We start from the raw sequence: 21,129 nt of genomic DNA, 5'->3' as shown, positions 1-21,129 counted from the left end.
GTGTACAATCCTGCTGTGTAAATCCCTATGTCTCTCTTTTTCTTCAGGATGTTCTGTATACTGTCTGCAATGCGTGTGGTCCAGTCTTGCGTATTGTCATCTTCAAGAAGAATGGAATACAGGCTCTCGTTGAATATCTTTTTCCTTTAGGGGAAATGCATTGCCCCAATGTCCAACGTGGATTCACTTTTACTTCCAGCTGATATCAAGTTGTAGGGCACAGATGCTTTTTATTTTGCTGAGGGATTGTTTTTAGGTTTTTAACCTGTGGTGTGTTCAAGTAGTTGCTTTAGAACATCATTAACTGTTGTCCCTATTAGTCACCAACAGCCTTATGATCACAAATGTATGCTCATGGGATTAGTGAGGATAATGCAGCTGATGTGGTGTACTTGGCCTTCCAGCAAACATTTGATAAAGTTCCATGTAGCTGTCTTGTCAGTAAACATAAACACTTGAAGTAAGGGACAGTGGCAGTATGGGTGAGAAGTTGACTTTCAGACTGGGAAACAGTTTATTTCGAGTTGGGGGACGATTTATAGTGGGGTTTCTAAGGAGTCTTATTCAGATCATATGGTTTCCTGTTCTAAAAGTTATTTTTCCATGAGTATGTAGGGCACAGTTTCAAAATTTTCTGATGCCACAAGAGTTGAAAGTACAACAAAAAAGAATGATAGAAACTAAGAGGTATTTATAGTGTTGGTGGTATGTTTAAGTGATGTGTTCTGCTAGAAAGAACGAGAAGAAGCAGTACAGAAGATTATTGTACAAGATATCAAAGGTTATAATATAAGTTGAGGAATTTGCATATGAATATCTCTAAGAAGGATCCTGAGCTTCAGAAGAAATTTGATGGAGATGCTGAAAATCATGAGGGGTCTAGATTGAGTAGATCTGGATCCCCTACTTATTCACTTGTAGAGCGTAGTCCTCACTGGTCGTGTCAACATTTATTGTCTAGAAGGCAAAAATCAACCACACTGGTATGGGTTTGGACTCGCCTGTAGGCCAGACCAGGTAAAGACAGCCGATTTCCTTCCTCAAAGGACATTAGTAAGCAACTATTCTCATTGACCGAAGGTTTCTGGACCAGCATGCACAAAAAACATGTAAGAACCAAATTTGAGAAGAGAAAACAATATTTTCAAGAGTGGTTAAGGTCTGGATTGTGCTGCCTGAGAATACAGCAGAACATTTGTGACTTTTAAAAGGGAATTGGATAATTACCAGAAGAGACAATGTGAGGAGCTGCACGGGTGTGGGATTGGATGATTCACTGTTGCAGCGAGCGAACATGGACCTTTAACCAAATAATCTCATTCAGTGTTTTTACCTTCTACGGTTTTAGACCAGAATTTGAGTAAGTGGTCCAGAATTGTGTGAGCACGGAGAAGGAGGCTACAAGGCTGAAAGTGCTTGCTTTTGGGTTGACGTATTAAACTGAGGTCCTGTCTCCAAAATCATCTGATGACGCTACTAGATGAAAAAAAGGTTCACTAAATAGATCCCTCAACCAGCATCACACAAGCCATTTATTTGACCTGTTGACTCATTGTTGTTTTTGTGCAGGTCAGTTATTAAGTTTCCTAGATTACTGAGGTGACAATGATTCTGATGTGCTCAATGGATGTATAGTTATTTTGGATATTCTGAGGTTTTGAAAGCTGCAGAAAGAATGTGGCATGAGTAGGCCTTTCAGTTTCTTGACCCTGCACCAGTGTTCATTTGAGATTGTGGCTGTTCATCTACCTGCACTGCACCTTTCTACCTTATCCCTGTAAACCTCAATTTCTTTAGGGGCCAAGAATCCTATTGATCTTGTATTGAATGGACTAAATGACTGGACAGCCACATTCCAGTGATTCACAGACCTTTTAGTAATTAATTTTTTCTCAGCACTGAAAGGTCAACCACTAATGCTGAGTTCAAGTCTTCTATCCTGAGAATGGAAACATTTTTGTAAACCCACCTCCATCCGTAAATGAAGGGAATGAATTGAGAAATAACCTTTTACCCTTATTCATGAGACAGAAATGGGAATGACCATGACTGTTGTTTGTTAATATTTACTTACTAAAGTTGCAGTTTGCTCCTTAACACTTTGTACATTTGATTCAGTCCAAAGTGCCCAGAAGGCAAAGGCCTCACTGAACGGTGCAGACATTTATTCTGGTTGCTGCACACTCAAAATTGAGTATGCTAAGGTAAACTTAAAATGGTTCATTTTCTAAATAAGAATGCAATTCTTGCTTTTCACATACTAAATCAAGAAGATGTTCTCTTAATTCACCAGCCTACTCGACTGAACGTGTTCAAGAATGATAGCGAGTCCTGGGACTACACTAATCCCGATTTAACTGCTCGAGGTATGGTGTACCCTCATTATTTGTGTAGGTTCTTAGATTTTTTTTTTCACATGACGCATCCTGTTATCATGTTAGACCTCCAGCAACAAACATTCATTTTGCTTCAAGCCCAGGATTGGAATAGTTGACAGAAATATCTCTTAACTTAGCAACAGGGCATGTGCTAAACTGAGGATTTGCCACACAGGATATCCTCAGACTATCTATTGGGCACCTTGTGCCATGTTCGAACTTTAGTTGGTTTGCACACAGAAAGTGGACTAATGTCTATCTGTTTTAATTAGCAGCTGAGGATTCATATCTGTCATTGAAAATTGCAGTACTTTTGCCTAATGGAGATGAGAACATTGGTTTGTAAACAAAGGATGATGGCAAATCATTCATGATATTCTGAGCTGCTGAAGGGGCAGTTTAGACTGAGTTCCTTCCAATTTATGGCTTCCCATTGGAAACCAGACTGTTAATAGCATGAAATATATAGTCTTTCTGAATTAATTGATTTGTGCCCGACATTGGTATTTTTACTACAACAATTACCGTATTTCAAAAAATATTTAATTGGCCATATAAGCTAAGGCATCCTGAGATTGCCAAAGACACTATAGAATCATTGGTCTTTGTGTAAAAGCTGGTCATTCTGTCTCTTGTGGAATCAAAACCTTGTGAGAGTTACTGGTTTCAGAAGAGAGCTGGAAATGTAGGGAGTCCTTCAGTGCAACTGACGTGTGACCTGAATGATGCAGCTTGTTAGGACAATTCTTTGTTTCAAATTGAGTTGTCCAGCTGTTTGTATTTAAAAATAAAATGAGGGGTGTCTTAAATTGGGGGTGTGGGGAGGGGTCTGTATTAGTTGGAGTTTACATTTTAAGCTTTTAGCAATGCAGCATTCGCACATTATGATTCTGTAACTTTTTTAAAAAGAAAACCAAAGCCTTGTTTTCACAGTACAGCTTTAGTTTGAATTAAGTTCTAGCTACAATTTTACAAGTAATCCAACCCAGATTTTGAACTAATGAAGAGATTTAAACTTTTATTTTATTAAGGGAGGCTTGAGATATGAGATATACCAAACAAATTAGTTATTGTTGAGCTTTTTACCAAGCTGTGAAATTTGATGCATTCATTTTATAAGTCATGAAGATATGATCCAAAGTGATAGGTTTTTTAAAATGGGTCCTTCTGTTGTTGCATAATCATTTCCTAATTATTGTAACCACTTTTGATACTCGATGGTTTGTATATTTTTGCAGCAATTGCTGGTAGTCTAACATTTGTTTGAAAAGAATATTATTCAGGTTTAACTGTCTGTGTTGACCTGCACTGTCCTCTGCTGGATGTTTTGAAGTTCACTTGCAACACTTGTTATAGCACTGTAGCTGCAACTCACCTACATGAACTGTACATGCAAACAAGGCTACGGCACAGAAAATCGCAGATTTCAAAGATGCACGCAATACTCAAGAACATTTCACTCAAAGGGGAAAGAGAGAGAACCAAGACTTCAATTACAGAAATACTAAATCTTCAAAGCTACATTCACCTTCTGCAAATTAATATCTTCACTGCCGGAAGGATATTGATCCTTTTTCTCCCCCCCCTCCCTCCTGGAGCAAGACATTTTCTCAGGTACACCAGCGAAAGTGACAGCACAGAGAGAAGAGGGGCAAGCCAGGCAAACTAATCAATTCATGCACCTCTCCAACGAATGCCAGCATTTCGCAGTTACAAATGACAGCAATCCAGCCTTCAGAAACAGAACAGACTTTCAATAAATCTCAGATCACCCAGACTGCATGCAAACACATCCTCAGGAAACTTGATCAGGAAGGACACTTTTCTTTTTTCCCCCATTCATCGGTGCACAGAGGATATGTTTGCAAAGTGCCACCGTAAGACTGAAAGGAAATTCTATCTGAATGCATTTAATGCTGTGAAATAAATTATTAAAGAAAAAGCTACTCTTGTAAATTTCTATTGAAGAGAAGAAGTCCACTTAATGACTGTTTATTTGCTTTTTAATCTCATGAAGACTTCTGAGGCTGAGTTCGAGATTGAAGAAATGAGCTTTTTGACAAATCCAGGAACCATTGTGTGCTTGCTAGATGGAGGGCCATAAGAATTATCAGGGGTTTTTTTTGTTTATAATGGTTGTTTGCTATTAATAGTAAAATGTCTAGTGCATTCAATGGAATAATGACCATTGGTGTTGTCATTTTTAAATGGATACATTCCTATGCCCTTTTTTAAATACTGCTACATGTTTTTTAAGACCCAAAATAGCAGTGATGTAAGTGGTTTGAAAAGTTGGTTTTCTCTTGCTTTGCAACTAAATAAAACCCCTGTCTTTCTATGACTCTAGTTATCACCCTTGACTAAGTGAGTTGGCCATTAGTGCTCCAAGTCCTACTGCAGAGACTTGAGTCCATGATGCAGGTTGACATTTTCACTGCAGTACCAACAGAATGCTGCACTGTCGGGTGTGCTGTTTTTGAGATGAGATGTTTAATTGAGATCTTGCGTGCGCTGTCCAGAAAATGTATAAGTACTTATTTCATTATCAGTTTAAGTGCAGGGACATTCTCATTACATCATTCAATCCTGAGAAACAGATTATTTTGCCATTTCCACATGACAATGTGGGATTTTGCTGCCTTGTTTTTCTGTGTAAGTCACTACATCTCAGAAAGTGGATCATTGGCTGTAATGTATTTTCAGGCATCCCAAGTTTACTTAGCAACGTTACAAAATGTTGTCTTTATGAAGCGCCACCAAATGATTACATAATGGAAATGCTTCACTTTAAAAATAATTAAATCTTACTTCCATTAAGCTCAATTTGAACGTTGGCTAATACTAAATTTTGAGGTTAGAGGAAAAAGCAAGTTTTAGTAAAGCCAGGAATTGTGTAGTTCATTAAGGTTCAGTAAGTGGGTACTGATAAAATTGAACTAGCTCGAATTATGAATGATGCTTAACACATAGATCAAATCAGTTTCAATATCCTTGGTGTAAGGTTGTAAAGTAGGGACGAGGAGAAGAAACTGATGAGGGCAGTTACTGTACCAACTGCCTACATGAGGTGGATATATAGATTGTGGTACTGAAAAGTAAATTGGTGCATGCCCATTAAGCCCTCGCCCCCTCACATTCTCATGCTTTCTGCTCTGACTGACTGTATTTGCAACTGAGTGTTCTACTGGCTTCCATATTTGAATGTCAAAGCAAGATGTGTTGGATTCTGCTTAAAATGGAAAGCAAAGATATTTGTTGCCCACCTTGTTAGCGCAAGAAAGTTACCTTCATTCTGATCATAAGTTGGCCCTTTTTTCTTTGTAACTGTGGCATATGTGTATATACCTGTCTTGGTCAAACTCATTGAAGCTTTGTATCAATAACTGATTAGAGAATATAACTGATTACTGTAATTCTGTTTGATGGACCTTTTTCAGTGCTGTGTTTTCAACCTAATTTCTGGCCATAAAATGCATTGGAAATGACAATCTGCCAAACCATTTTTGTTTTTCAATTGCTGAGTAAGTTTGATGCTTACAGTTAATTTCAAAAAGCAGAGTTTTTTGGGTCTTAAAATTTGTCGAAATGTTGGGAACGCCCGTTTTGGCTTACTCTCACTCCATCTTTTGCACTACATTCGATTGTTTCTGGATTTGTGATCAAGCTTTGTTGGTTGACCATGTTCATACATAAAGCCATTTATTTTAATCTTCAAAGCCAACATATTTGTTTAATATTCTGTTCTGGTTATTTATCATTTAATTAGGCAAAGAAATCACTCCTAATGTGTCTGCTGACTGAAGCAAATTTCTAGATAGAATGAGGTATTTGTGAAACTTTAAAGCCATTGGATTTGGCCAACCAACTGTGTTCTGATTTTTTTTTTAACCACATGTAAAGTTTTTTTTTTAAAATTGATGTATGTTTACCTTTTAAAACCCTGTATTTACTGATTATAAAACTGTAATGCAGGGGCGAAGCATCTCGCTTTTGCTGAATCCTCCTGCAAGTTATTAAGAAGGCCGTTTTGAAACTGCTGTATCTTGCTGTTTGAAGCTTATGGTACAAAAGAACAGGTACTGTTTCTTCAAAATTGTATTTTTTTTTAAATCAATTGTAAAATGGACATGCAAATGTTTTTGACTTTCTGTATAATGTGTTCATGCAAAGTGCAGTTTTTGTTTGTAAGTAAATACTGCACAGGGGGAGCAGAGGTACTGAATCTCAGTATTGTACTTGTATGATTTTGCAGGTATCTACAAAACTCTTAATTTCTATTCCTTTCTTTAAATTCCAGACGAAAGAAGGCGACAAGGACAGCCAGCCCTTCTAGGAGATCATCCTTCAACATATGGAGGTAGTCAATAGTTCTAATAGAACCTTTCAGGAATGTTCTCTCCATACTCCCTAATCTAAAAATTGTAACTGTAGACTGATTTTCACTTCCTAAATATTAAAAAAATTCCCACTTGCATGGTCTTCTGTTAACCGAGGAAGATTCTTTAACTTCCTTTTGAGCCCTTACTTGAAAGTGCAGGAGAATATTTTGCATTTTCGAACTTTCATTTGCCATTGCAGAAACTCTTATTATTGAACATGAATCTGCCTTGCAATATTGCATGTAGAACAAAAACAGAATTTGCTGGAAAAGCTCAGCAGGTCTGGCACTGTCTGTGAAGAAAATGTCACGGTAAACATTTGGATCCAATGATCCTGCCTGGTGTTACAGTTCACATGTTTATCAAGAACCTTTTTAATCTAGAACAGACCTTCACCTTTCTCAATCATAATCTCTGTCAGTAGTCTTGTTAACTGTTTTCCTTTTCTTGCTTCCACTGCTTCCCAGTCCTTCAAGAAAAAACACCACCCTGACCTCACAGATTGAATTTTGTAATTTGGTTGTCAAAGAAAAACTTTTACTGATTAATTCTGATAATTCATTTAATGAATTAACATGATGAAAGCCAATAAGGGCCACGTGGGTGTGCTGCTATAGGGTTGTATGCACAGTTTTTGGAGGGGAGAAGACGAGTGAGAGAGAAACAACATCACGGGTATGTCGAGATTACAGTCAAAAGGAAGAAGAGATGAAAAGGCAGAAAGTCAATCATTAAGCCGGCTGTTACACTTTACATTTTAAATGCTTACTTACTCTAATTGTGGTTACATGTATACATTTGAAAGGAAAGAAATCTTGATGGCAATAAGACATTTCCTTCCTGGGATAGAACTGTTCGGACCAGATGGACATAAACAATTGTTTTTGTAGTTTGGTGTATTCACAGGTTACAAATAACAATAGGATGCTGACATTTCAACATTTTTGAATGAATCTTAACTTTAAATGAAAGATGTATTTGTAAGAAAATTATTCATTTCTGATATTATGTCTATGCATAATTACTTCACGTATTTGATATAAAAGATACTTTTAATAATCTTTGAACAGGCTATCAAACAAGTCCATTGGCATTAGCGCACAGAATGGATCCACGCTCTTCCAGCAGTAGACCCATGCATCTCTACTCTGCTCCTGACTTTGAATTTGTGCCCCAGGGCAAGGTCATAATGATTTATGGACTTAATCCACACAAAATGAATTGTGAAAAAATCTTCAATCTTCTGTGCCTCTATGGTAATATTGAAAAGGTAACACTTCAACTGCTTGTCTTTGAGTGCTGATTGATAATATCTACTTTTATTGTTGACTTTTAAGCTAGTTTGAATTGAATTTTTTACAATGAGATCTGAACTCTAGAAACAAAAAGTACAGGCTTGATGGCACACTGTGGAACAATGTCTGTCTGGAATTGACATACCATTGCAACTGTAGCAGAACTATTATTTCCTATAAAGATTTCCTTATTTTTATACCCTAACTTCATGAAGCTAAGTATCTTCTGTCCAGGCTTGATTTGTCGGTAATTAGTTTGAGAGGATAAAGTATGAGAACCCAGTTTTCTGTCTGAACCTGGTTTAAACAAGGTTTGGTTCCTTCTATGGACTGACTAATATTGGTACCAAGCCATCCAAGCTGGGGTGAGAAGCACAGGCAGAAAGAAAATTAATTTGTAATACTAAAAAGTGACTGTTAGTAAGATGCTCTACTACAGAATGTGGCTGCCCTTTTAAACAAAACTTCAGTCTTTTCTATAAACAATATATTATTCTTAGGTGAAGTTCATGAAGAGCATGCCTGATGCTGCCATGGTTGAAATGGGAGATGAATTTTCTGTGGAGCGAGCAATCACTCATCTGAACGGCGTGGAGATGTTTGGAAAGAAACTTAACTTGTGGTAAGCAGTTTTCTTTTATGAATAAAAGGATTTTCAGTTCAGTTTTTGTCGTGTGGGCAGTCCCTGTAACTACTGTTCCACCTCAGTGTCTCTAAACAGGCATCAATTGTGCCAAGTCAATCATATGAGTTGATAGATGGTACCGATAGTTACAAGGAGTTCACCAACTCGAGGAATAACCGCTTCACTAATCCTGGACAGGCAGCCAAAAACAGGATCCAGCCTCCTTCCAATGTACTTCACTTCTTCAATGCTCCACCTTGTGTTACAGAGGAAATCTTTCAAGAGGTAAGATGTCTAATGCAAATGAAATAATAAAGAGTTCCATTATTCCCAAATCAGAAGACTGAAGATTTAAGAGCTTAGAAGCAGACTTTCACCCCACCATATCTAAACTGCCAATAATCTTCAAACTACAGCATTCCCATTTACCTGCACTTGGTCCATTGCCTGTTGTGCCCCTGCATTTTAAGTATTCACCCAGATGCTGCTTAAGTGTTACTAGAGTACCTGTCTCCATCACCCTTTCAGACAGTATGTTTCACATATCGAGCATCCATTGGGTGACTTTTTTTTTCCCCCCTCCGATCTCTCTCAAACCACTGCTGCTCAGCTTAAACATGCCCTCTGGTCTTAGACATATATGCCATGGAGATGAGATTGTCATAGTCTACTCTGTGTCAGTGCCTCTCATAATTTTGTGTACTTCAGTTAGATTCCCTTCCACCTGCCTCCCAAACCTCAGCATCCTTTGCTTCAAGGAAAACAAATCCAGCAGATCCAGTCTGTCTTCATAACTGATACGTTTCATTCCAGGCAATATCCTGGTGAATATCCTCTGCGCCCTCTCCAGTGTACTGGTGCCCTTCCTATAGTGTGGCCACCAGAACTTCACACAGTATTCCATCTGTGGCCTAACGAAAGTTTTTAAATTTGTAACGAGATTTCCTGCCCCACCTAATGAAAGCAAGCCTTTCATATGCTGGCCTCACCATCCTGTCGACCTGTACTGACACCTTCAGGGATCTGTGGACTTGTACATCAAGTTTTTTTTTGCCCTCTGTACTCCTAGGGGCCTACCATTGATTGTATTTGTCCGTCCCTTTTAAAACCTACCAAAATGCATCACCTTGCACTTGTTGGGATTAAATTCCATCTGCCATTGCTCTGCCCAATTTTACCAGCTGATCAATATCAAATTAAACTGAAACCATCTTCCTCTGCACTAACTATACATGCAATTTTTGTGACGTTTGCGGACTTGCTAATTAAACCTTCTACGTGAACATTCAAGTTATTAATGTGCAGAATATCAAGGGTCCCAGCACGATCCCCATGCTACACTGCTAATCACAGCCTTCCAAATACAAAAGCAACTCTCCACCATCAACGTTTGCCTCCTATTAGCAAGCTAATTTTTGAATCCAGTTTGCTAACACCTTCATTTTTGGACCGGTTTTCCCTACGCGACCTTGTAAAAACCTCACTGAGGTCCATGTAAACCACATCCACTGCAGCACCCTCACTACTTCAAAACTAAGTTAAGAAATAAAATTATATTAACCCTAAACAATCTATGCTGATTATCCTCGATCAATCCCTGCCTTTCCTAGTATTGATTAATCCTGTTCTTTGGAACCTTTTCCAATAAACTCACTACCGCTGACATCAGACCAACCGGTCTTTAATTACCTGGCTTGCCCTTGCTGCCCTCCTTGAACAAAGGAACCACATTAACTCTCTTCTGGCACAACACCTGTGGCCAGGGCCCCAGCAATCTCCTCTGTTACTTCCTATAGCAGTCTGGGCTATATCTCATCAGCTTCTGGGGAATTATGCACCTGTATGCCCACTAAAATATCTAATACATCCTCCACATTAACCTTGACATCTTCTAGAATTTCATTCCAACTGATATCCCTGGCAGCTAGGTCTTTCTCATCTGTGAACACAAATGAAAAATATTTGAGATATCACTCACGTCAGCTGGCTTCATGCACAAGTTGCTACTTTAGCCTGTTAAATGTTCTCAGCCTTTCCCTGTTAATCTTCTTACTCTTAATGTACTTTAAAGAAGCATTGGGGTTTTCCCTGATCCCATCTGCCAAGGATATTTTTATGGCCCCTGTTTGCCTTCCAAGTTTCCTTTTTCAGCAACATCCTACACTCTACTTTTGAAGTCTCCCCTATTTAAATGTGCTGTATCTAGCACATATTTCTTTCTTTTATTAAACTCTCTCTAATATCCCTTGACATCCAGGATTCCCTGGACTGGCTTCCCTTGTTCTTTGCTCTTAGAGACTCTTACTTTGCAAATATAGTCTTAGCTGCAGGCAGTTCCCTGTCTGTTTGCTAAATCCTATCTAATGATATTAAAATCGGCCTTCCCCAATTTAAACATTTTAATTTCTGCACTATCCTTCTTCCTTTCAATAATGACTTTGAAACTTAAGAGTTCCTTGAAATACTCACCCACTGAGACTTCAACCGTTTGACTGGTTTTATTCTTTTGGATTCAGTCTAGCACTGCCCTCTCCCTCTGTAGGATAGTCTACATACTGGCACAAAAAGCTCTCCTGGATGCAGTTAACTTTCTCCCCATCTAATTTTTTTTTTACTAAGGTCATTCCAGTTAATGTTGGCAAAGTTGAAATCCCCTACAACAATAATCCTGTTACTCTCACATCTTCTGTAATTTGCCTACATGTTTGCTCTTCTATCTCCCTTTGACAGTTGGGAGCCTGTAGTATTATCGCAGCAAGGTAATCATCCATTTTTCATTTGTTAGCTGTACCGATGTGCATCATTTGATGACTTTTCTAGGACATCCTCCCTCATTACTGCAGTGATGATTTCCTTTATCAGTACAACAGTGCCCTGCCTTTTTTCTTGTGCTTCCACTGCCCCCTGCCTGCAACCCTGTCACCTCCCTCTCAGAATGTTGAGCAGCCAGTACCGCCCTTCTTTCGTGTCTCAGGGAACATAGAACAATACAACACAATACAGGCCCTTTAGCCCACAATATTATGCCAACCTATTATCCTACTTGAAGATCAAACTAGCCTGCATACCCTTCGTTTTACTGTCATCCATGTATTTATCCAAGAATAGCTCAAATGCCTCTAGTGTATCTGACTCCACTACTACCGCTGGCAGTGCATTCCACGCACACACCTTTCTCTCTGTGTAAAGAACCAACCTCTGACATCTCCCCTGTACCTTCCTCCAGTCACCTTTAAAATTACGCCCCCTAGTAATAGTCATTTCTGCCCTGGGGAAAAGCCTCTAGCTATCCATTCTATCTATGCCGCTCATCATCTTGTACACCTCTACCATTTCACCTCTCATCCTTCTTCACTCCAAAGAGAAAAGCCCTAGCTCCCTTAACCTTTCCTCCTAAGACCTGCCCTCCAGTCCAGGCAGTATCCTGGTAAATCTTCTCTGTACCTTCTCTAAAGCTTCCACATCCTTCCTATAATGAGGCGACCAGAACTGAATGCTGATCTAACCAGGGTTTTATAAGAGCTGCAGCATAACCTTGTGGCTATTAAACTCAGTCCCCCTGCCAATGAAAGCCAACACAGTTATACCTTCTTAACGATCCTATCAACTTGGGTGGCAACTTTGAGGGATCTATGGACAATGGACCCCAAATCCCTCTGTCCTTCACACTGCCAAGAATCCTGCCATTAACCCTGTATTCTGCATTCACATCTGACCTTCCAAAATGAATCACTTCACACTTTTCTGGGTTGAATTCCACCTGCCACTTCTTTGCCCAGCTCAGCATCATATCAATGTCCCGCAGCAACTTACAAGCCTCCACATTATCCACAACTCCACCAACCTTCGTGTCATTGGCAAACTTAGTAACCCTCCCTTCCACTTCCTCATCCAAGTCATTTGTGAAGATCACAAAGAGCAGAGGTCCCAGGACAGATCTCTGCGGAAGACTTCTGGTCACCAAGCTCCAGGCTAAATACTTTCCATCTACTACCATCCTCTGTCTTCTGTTCGACAGTCAATTCCATATCCAGACAGCTGAATTTCCCTGGATCCCATGCCTCCTTACTTTCTGAATGAGTCTAATGTGGGGAACCTTATCAAATGCCTTGCTAAAATCCATTTACACCACGACAACTGCTGTACCTTCTTCAATGTGTTTTGTTATATCCTCAAAGAATTTAGAAAGCCTCGTGAGGCATGACCTGCCTCTCTCAAAGCCATGCTGACTATTTATAATCAAACTGTGCTTTTTTCTAATAATCATAAATACTATCTCTTAGAATCCTCTCCAATAACTTGCCAAAACAGAAGTAAGACTGACCAGTCTATAATTCCCAGCATTATCCCTATTCCCTTTCTTGAACAAGGGAACAACATTTGCCACCCTCAAATCATCTGCTACCACTAGTGGACAGTGAGGACACAAAGATCATCGCCAAAGGCATGGTAATCTCTTCCTTCTTTTCCCGTAGGAACTTTGAGTGCATCCTGCCTGGCCCAGGGGACTTATCTATCCTCGTGTTTTTCAAACTTTCTAGCACATTCTCCTTCTGGGGTTCTGAGGGTCCAGTTCTTTAAACATTAACTCTGTTTTCTCCTCCACAAATGCTGCCAGACCTGCTGAGCTTTTCCAGCAACTTTGTTTTTGTGGCTGATTTACAGCATCCGCAGTTTTTGTGGTTTTCATTTTGTGGAGAGAATGGATATTGAGTTTGAGGGAATTACTAAGCAAGCTAATCTGTCGTGAATGTTGGGCTGTTTTTATTATTCTAGAGGCACTATCCAGGCTAGTGCTAAGTGTTCTGTCATAGTTCTGATCTGCCTTTGTAGAAAGGGGATGAATGGAGAGAACCTGATTGTTTACCCTACTTGTTTAGCTGGTGCAATTTAACTTCTAATCTGTGATGACCCAGCCCTCCAGACTATTGATGATGAAAAGTCATCTAAGGGCCATCAGAAAGAAAGAATTCAGACAAATATCGCTGCTACCCATGAATGATTTTATTTAAAAGAGCTTAGTAACATTTCAGTCCTTGGCTGTAAGCCCAAACAGCACCTGAAAGAAGTTGCACACACATTGTTGCCAACTATGCATCAGTGCACAATAGCATCCATCCATTCCAAAAACGAAATTGTTAGAGAGTACAGCTCCTAGCAGCAAGACGGCCTGTATTTGCTGGATTGGGCTCTTGGCTTGATGGTTTTGGAGGAGGTGAGCGATGTGCTTGCTTATGAGATTACAGTTTGCAGTGATCGCGACTCTTCCTGGTGATTTCTTGGTTCCATATAACTGTCCAGCTTTTTGGATTGCTGGCCAGTCCTCTTCTGTACAGTTGCCATACAGTGTGACACGGAGTGTCCTTTCTATCTTATCTGTAGAGACTATGCATCACCAGTGCTGTTATATCAATGGCAATGTGGACAAATTCAAATAAGTTGCATCCTCATGCTGGTTTCCTTTACAAGTAGTTTGGTTTAGTGACATCTATTAGGAGGCCTTCACTGTTAGTTGTAATGCACTGAGATGATGACCTTGCTCTTATAATATCATTCAAGCTCTCTTTAGCATTTAATGTACAGCCATCCTGTGTCTCACCTAGGTGTGCGAAGACTGTGAACTGAAACCTTTTAGAACTTTCAAGACATTTACTGGAAAATGTAAGTTGTCTGATTGCGTAAGTGGACAATGAAACTCCTGTCATGATTTGTATAATTCTATATTTTAATCTCTGCTGTTTTATGGAAACTTAATTTACATGTGATAAACACTTCAAATGATTTGAGAATTGATCATGCTTTGTCTTTGAGTGAGATTCACTTTGAGCATTGTGAGACCTTGTCAAAACTGATGTTATTTATGCAATTTCTATTTTGAATAATCAAAATCTAGCTTCAGCTGTTCATCACTTGCAATCTCAACATTTTACATCATTGCTTTCCAAAACATTTCTCATTGTTACCCAGCTTTGCTGCTTGAAAATTGTAGTGAGTCCAGCTTGTGACACTAAATGGGGAGGAGTAAGAGGCCTGTGGCGACAGTGACGGATAGAGTATGTGGCGGAGGGTATGAGAGATCTGTGGGAAAAGCATTCAGATAGAGGGTCAAGACTAGGGCTGGAAGTGAGAGGGTGGAGAATTGTTTAACTGAATAATTTTTAAAATAAAATGTGCTTACCTTGCCAACGGGTAGATTTCAGGTCTCCTGGATTAGTCAGGTAGGCCAGGCCAACTGTTAAAAATGCCAGGTTTAAATCAGCCACACAGCTGTTTGCACTCAGTTGGAGTTCCATGGTAGCTACTGGAGTTCAGTCTACTGTTTGGGAAACCACAATTATACAAATCACACCTTCAATTTGTCTTTATTTTACATGTATCATGCCTTAGAATCCTAGAATATTATAACACCAAAGGAGGTCATTTGACTCATTTGTATCTATGTCAGCTTTATTTTGAAGAGTAATCTGATTAGTCTTACTTTCCCATAGTTCCTGCAGTTACTACTTGCAATGCTTCCTTGCTATCCAGGCCTTTCCAGAGTCAGCTGAAATATATGCATGCCAGGTGGTACACTAAGGAATGCCCTCCACACTTGATTCTTTTTTTGATTTGCTATTGCATAATTTATGCATGACACTGTAAAATTAAAATTACCATAGCTAGCAATTTTTCATTTATTTGCTTACTGCTGTGGGTCTAATTACTTTTGAAAGTGATGAGGAGCCTCCTTCATGAACAACTGAAACCCCTGGGATGCAGGTACACGTGTAGTGCTGTTAGGAAAGAAATTTAAGTATTTTGATTTCATGACAGTAAAGGAATGGAGATTTTGTTTTATGTCAAGAAAGTGTCGCTTTGAAGAACTTTCAGGTGGTGTGTGCATGTGCATCTTTTGTCCTTCCAGATACAGAGATGTAGAGGTGATGTTAATAGCGTTTTATAATGTTTTATGGGTGAGTTGTCATAGCACATCTTGATGCACCACTGCATCAGTGGTGAACAGCATGAATGTTGAAAGTGTTAGATGGGTGCATGGTCTATTTTGTTCTGAATGGTGTCGAGCTTCTTGGATGGTGTTTCGGTGATGCACTTGATCAGACAAGTGAAAATTGTTGCATCACGTTCCACCCCTGTATATGCTAGCCAGTGGACAGGCTTTGAGAAATAAGGAGATGGAGAATTTGTGACATACTATTGTCTCTGTGCATATGGTGTGAGTAAATAACCATATACGCATGCACGCACGCACGCGCACACACACACACACACACACACACACACACACACACACACACACACACACACACACACACACACACACACACACACACACACACACACACCTGACTCAGGTGTGGCGAACCCGCGGAAGCCGATTGTGTGACAGCAGCTGCTACTACAGGAGGTGATCGGATTCCCACTTGTTGGAGATGGTCAATACCTGACTCTTGTGTAAATGTCAAGTGTGGTGGGAGGAAAACACAATCTTTAAAACCAGACAGTGGAGAGTTGCAAGCTAAAGGTGCATGGCAGGGGTTTTAGATGTGGCAAGGCTTCATGGACTAGAACTTAAAATCTGTGTACTGTTGTGCTGAACAATTGAGGTAGTGGTTAGGTGAGACTTAGTGCACTGTGAGATGTAACAAGTTCATTCAGCGTTGCTTCTTAGAAAGCAAGTCTGAAGAAGCACAAATCAAAAGTAGAAACAGACAAATATGTTGAAGTGGGCTTGGTGATTTTCTTTTGTGTATGGCGTCTGGGAGAATGTCAAGATTAGAGTTTGAAAAGGAGGTTTGTGAAGTAGGGATGGGTGTCTTTTTTAAAGTTTGGGAATTCTTGTAGTTGGTTGGCTCATGGAGCTGGTTTGTTGTTTCAGTGCAGACATTTCATTACCATGCTGGGTAACATCATCAGTGCAGCCTCCGATGAAGTGCTGTTGTGTTTTCCCACCTGTTATTTGAACTCGAGTCCATTGAGCTGGATTACCACACTTTTGGTTTTCTGCTCACAATGGAGTGTATATGGGGTTGAGCTCTGTGTTTGTTTGTTGACTGCTTTCTTTTTGGAGTACCAGGCTCCTAGGAATTCCTGCTTTGTCTCTGCTTTGTTTGTCCCAGTCGAATCGGTGGTTCTCTTTATCCATGTGGAAAGAGATGAGTGAGTATTGGTCGTGTCTTTTTGCAGCCAGTTAATGTTCGTGCACCCTTGTTAGTTTCCTTCCTGTTTGTCCGATTGTAGTGTTTGTCACAGCCTCTGCAGGGAATTTTGTATATGACATTGATCTTGTACATAGTGGGTCTTTGGCTCGGGTGAGCAGTTGTCGTAGGGTTGATGTGAGTTTGCGTACTACTGTGATGCCCAGTGGTCATAGCAGTCTTGTAGTCAGTATAGATGTGTTCCTGATGTAAGGTAGCATGATGAGTCTGTCAGGGCATGTAATATCTTCCTGGTGTTGTTTGTGTAATAGGAATCTTCTGACAGTTTTTTCAGGTATCCATCGTCATTGAATATCTGGAAGAGGTGCACTTCTTCTCAGCATAGCTCTGTGCTGTTGCAGTGCATTGTTGCCTGCTTAAATAATGTTCTCACGCAATTTTGTGTGTGTTAGGATGGTTGCTGTTGAAATTCAGGACTTGGTCAGTATGTATGGCTTTCCTGTGTACGTTTGTTAGGAATTCTCCATTTGCCCTGTGCTCTACTGTCATGTTCAGGAATGGGAGCTGTTTGTTCTTTTTGGTGAATCTGATTCCAATGAGGATGTTATTTGTTAGTTTGTGTCTCCTTCCGTTTGGTCTGTTTAACGATGACAAAGGTGTTGTCTATGTAGTCTATCCATAGTTTTGGTTGGATTAGCAGAAGGGCTGTACTTTCAAGTCTCTGCATCACTGCTTCAGCTATTAGTCCAGAGATAGGTGATCCCGTGGGTGTCCTGTTGATCTGTTTGTATGTTTGACTGTTAAAGGTGAAGTGGGTGGTGAGGCATAGGTCCAGTTGTTTCAGTATGTTGTCTGTGGAGATGGTGTCACTGGGGTCTTGTTTTAGTAGTGCTGTCGTTGTTTCTCTTGCTAGTGGCGTGTCTATTGATGTGAATAGGGCAGTGACGTCAAATGATGTCATGGTCTCATCATCTATTATGTCTTTGGAGTTGAGGAACTCTTTGGTTGAGTGGGGTGACTTGTTGACAATGTGCTTTAATCTCTTTGGCTCATCTATGTGATGCTGTGCCTGGAAGGGAGACTATGGGTCTAAGGGGACTTTCAGTTTGTGTACTTTCTGGAGACCATAGAATCAGGGGTGTTAATTCCTTCAGGTTTCATTCTTAAGAATTCAGTTTTGTTGGTCTTTCTGGTCTGTTGCATATTTTTAGCAGGTTGAAGATCTTGTTGCCTTGTTGTGATGTTGGGTCTGTCTGCACTTGCCGGTATGTGTGAAGAAATCCATAAACAAACACACAGCTTGACCCCATATACCCTCCATTGCGAAGGGAAACCGGAGGTGGGCTCATCCAGCTCAACGGACTGCAGAGTTCAAATAACAAGACATGAGGATAACCTTGTATCCACTGTATGGCATAGTTTGAGTGTGAACAGTCACTACTGACAGAGTTGACATCAGACTAATGTTTCTTTCTAGTATTGTTTTTAATTGAATGTACAGTAATCTGAGTCTACTGGCTAGATGACTTTTGGCAATCTGTCTACTTTCTAGCTGACAGGAGTTTATCTGGCCTGTTGGAATGGGAGACGAAAAGTGATGCTGTGGAAGCACTGACTGTGCTGAATCACTACCAGATGAAAAACACCAGTAAGTGTGCTATGTTTAATGGGATGGTGATAGCTTAAAAGGTTCAATTTGTGTAATAGGGAATGATTATCTTAACCTCTCAGAGCCTAAGCTAGAAATGGATAGGAATGTTTGTGCAGTTGTAAATTTAAATTTGTCAATGGGGTTGCTATTGTGGGGAACTTGAGGGAATAACTATACAACTGCGGTTGAGATTACATTCTTACATCAACATTAGTGAGAAGTTTTATCCTGTTGTTGCTTTGAGCCGTAACTTGTTTAATTCACTGTGCAAATCCTACAGGATGGGTAGCAGTGATTACTGTGACTATTTCCTTAACCTTTGAGGAAGGTGAAGCAGCCATAAACCATGCTCATTTGTGTCATGATGTAGCTGCGATCTGAAACAGTAGTTAAGTACTGCACGTACTTGAAATCTGAATCCAGAAAATGTTGGAAAAATTCTGGAAGTTGGGGGAAAAAATAATGTTTCAGGTGAGTAGCCTTTTGTCAGAACCTGAAACATTAATTCCCGCTGCATTTCTCTCTACAGAAGCTGATGCTGTCTGACCTATTCAGCATTTTTCATCTTTAAATCTCAGTGATTATGGTATGGTGAGGTGGATAATTCTCCCAGCAACTCAGTGCAGCTCAATTATATCTCTTAAATTGAGAAGACAGGAAAAAATGTCTGTGCTACAATAAACGTGGTGTGTGTGCATTCAATTAAGACATTTTTTCCATACATCTTTTTTCTATGTAGCACATATTAATAGATTGTAGCATTTATGACTTGAGATTCAAATACATCTGTTATACTATTTGTATGGGAAATAGGACATTGGTAAGTGTTAGTGTGGTTGAAGGGTAACCCACTTGAGTGAAAGGAAAAAATGCAACTCCTGACATCAATAGGAAAGGGCTGAAAACCCAAATATTTTAAGAGTTAATTTGGGTAAATCACCATACATAATTTCACATATTTAAGAATAGAAGAGTGCTGCATCAATAAGGAGAGCAGAAAGGATCGATTTTTTTCAGCAATACTTGAGGTACCTTTGGAGGATAACAAATAATATGACTAATAATCAGATTCATTACTATGTTATCACTAAGAATGTCTATCAGACAGAAATTATTTCACTTTAGACTTGAACAAAAGTTTTGCTGAACAGATTCATATGTTGGGGATATTTGATTGTACATCTGGTCCTGTGTATCTTGTTGATTTATGGATCAAAGCACCTTTCTGGACTAATTGTACGTTTTAGGGATTTCTGGTAGTGCAGCTGTGAATGGCCCCATTCAGCTGACAATTTTGTCAAAGATGGTAACGGATTGAAATGATATTAAAATGACTTTTTTTAGAAGAAAAGTTTGGATAATGGGTCAGTGTTCTCAAATAGCTACACAAATTCAAATGGCTTTTTTTTCTAATCAAAAAATAGGATTGTTTTTTAATTGGGGTATGCCCACAAATTTGGTGCAGTAGCTGATGTGATGGTTATTTATTGTAAGATTTGCCAGCTGAAAGTTTATCTTGCATAACACTTATGGATTGAGGATTTTTCAACATGGCATTGTAATTAACAAATAGCAAATTAATTCCAGTACCAAATTGCAAATTAATAGCAGGATATTCTACATATCTTTTTTAAACTTGGTAATGCTATTAAAGTATGTTTTAACTTTTTTTCAGTTTTTGTGACATTAAGCCAAGATTTTTTTTATTTTTAGATGGCCCATATCCTTACACCTTGAAACTCTGTTTTTCCACCATGTCCCACGCATGAAGATTCAAAATAAGTCTAAAGAAGATTTTGAATTAACACTTGTAGTCGACATATACAGGCCACTTACAAATTGCGAGAGAGCGTACTACCTTGCAACTACCTACTAAGTGGAAGATCATTTTTGTTCTGTTCAAATTGTAATTTTTTTTCAGAATTGTATCAATGTAAAAGTAGACATTTAACTAAGTGTTCCTTTTCCTAGGTAATTTTCTTTCCAGTCAGTGTACCAGTACATGGAGCTTAATGTTTATGCAAGTGACCTTGTACATTAGAACTATGCAAGTGGTGAAAAACATCTGCTTGTGGCATATTTACAAATTTAAAGGCACTTTTCTCCAGTGAGATGAAACTGGGATTATCATTCTTTGGGAAGTGTAGTTTGCAAGTTTGTTTTACTATTAACTAAAACAGTTGTCATCTGGAGAATTTTGTATTCTACAAACTGAAGTGCCAACGTAGTGATTTTGAACACTATACCCATACTTGGTATATCTACAGCTTGTTGCCACATGTTGATTCTTGCTGTGGTTCATTAATTCATTAAACAATTATTGCAACTACCCTGTGGTTTGATTCTCTAGTAGCAATAATAAACTGTAAAACTGAACTTAAAATTGGTGGTTAACTTGTTACAACTAAGAAACCAGTTGTCCCTAACTGGTATTCTTAATATATGCTTGTTTTGTTTCATTTCTTCTCTTCCTTCTCTTTCCTCCCTTAACCCCACACACCACAAATCAGTTGTGTTTGAAGCACGTGTTACAGAATTTGATCTTGAAGTTGTTGGGATGTTTAAATCTATCATTTTGATTGTAAGATGCTTCCCAATAGAGGATCTATTGATTTGTTTAAAACTAGCTCAAGTAATCCAAACCC

General features: G+C 39.2%; 1 protein-coding gene across 1 annotated transcript in view; it reads left to right on the top strand.

The window, feature by feature from the left end:
• Positions 1–20,813, top strand: part of LOC125454823 (heterogeneous nuclear ribonucleoprotein L-like) — a 38,314-nt gene extending 17,501 nt beyond the window's left edge. The window contains exons 4-13 of the mRNA XM_059648396.1: positions 48–135; positions 2,110–2,204; positions 2,294–2,366; positions 6,676–6,735; positions 7,828–8,027; positions 8,553–8,674; positions 8,761–8,962; positions 14,281–14,338; positions 18,386–18,481; positions 20,198–20,813. Of these exons, the coding sequence (XP_059504379.1) occupies positions 48–135; positions 2,110–2,204; positions 2,294–2,366; positions 6,676–6,735; positions 7,828–8,027; positions 8,553–8,674; positions 8,761–8,962; positions 14,281–14,338; positions 18,386–18,481; positions 20,198–20,253 (1,050 nt within the window). The 3' untranslated portion in view covers positions 20,254–20,813. The remainder of the gene's footprint in view (positions 1–47; positions 136–2,109; positions 2,205–2,293; positions 2,367–6,675; positions 6,736–7,827; positions 8,028–8,552; positions 8,675–8,760; positions 8,963–14,280; positions 14,339–18,385; positions 18,482–20,197) is intronic.
• The last annotated feature ends 316 nt before the right edge of the window (positions 20,814–21,129 follow it).

The sequence above is a fragment of the Stegostoma tigrinum genome, chromosome 9, assembly GCF_030684315.1.
Source record: "Stegostoma tigrinum isolate sSteTig4 chromosome 9, sSteTig4.hap1, whole genome shotgun sequence".
Taxonomy (NCBI): Eukaryota; Metazoa; Chordata; class Chondrichthyes; order Orectolobiformes; family Stegostomatidae; genus Stegostoma; species Stegostoma tigrinum.
The sequence above is the reverse complement of the archived record's forward strand: the minus strand, read 5'-3'. Positions and strand labels throughout refer to the sequence as shown.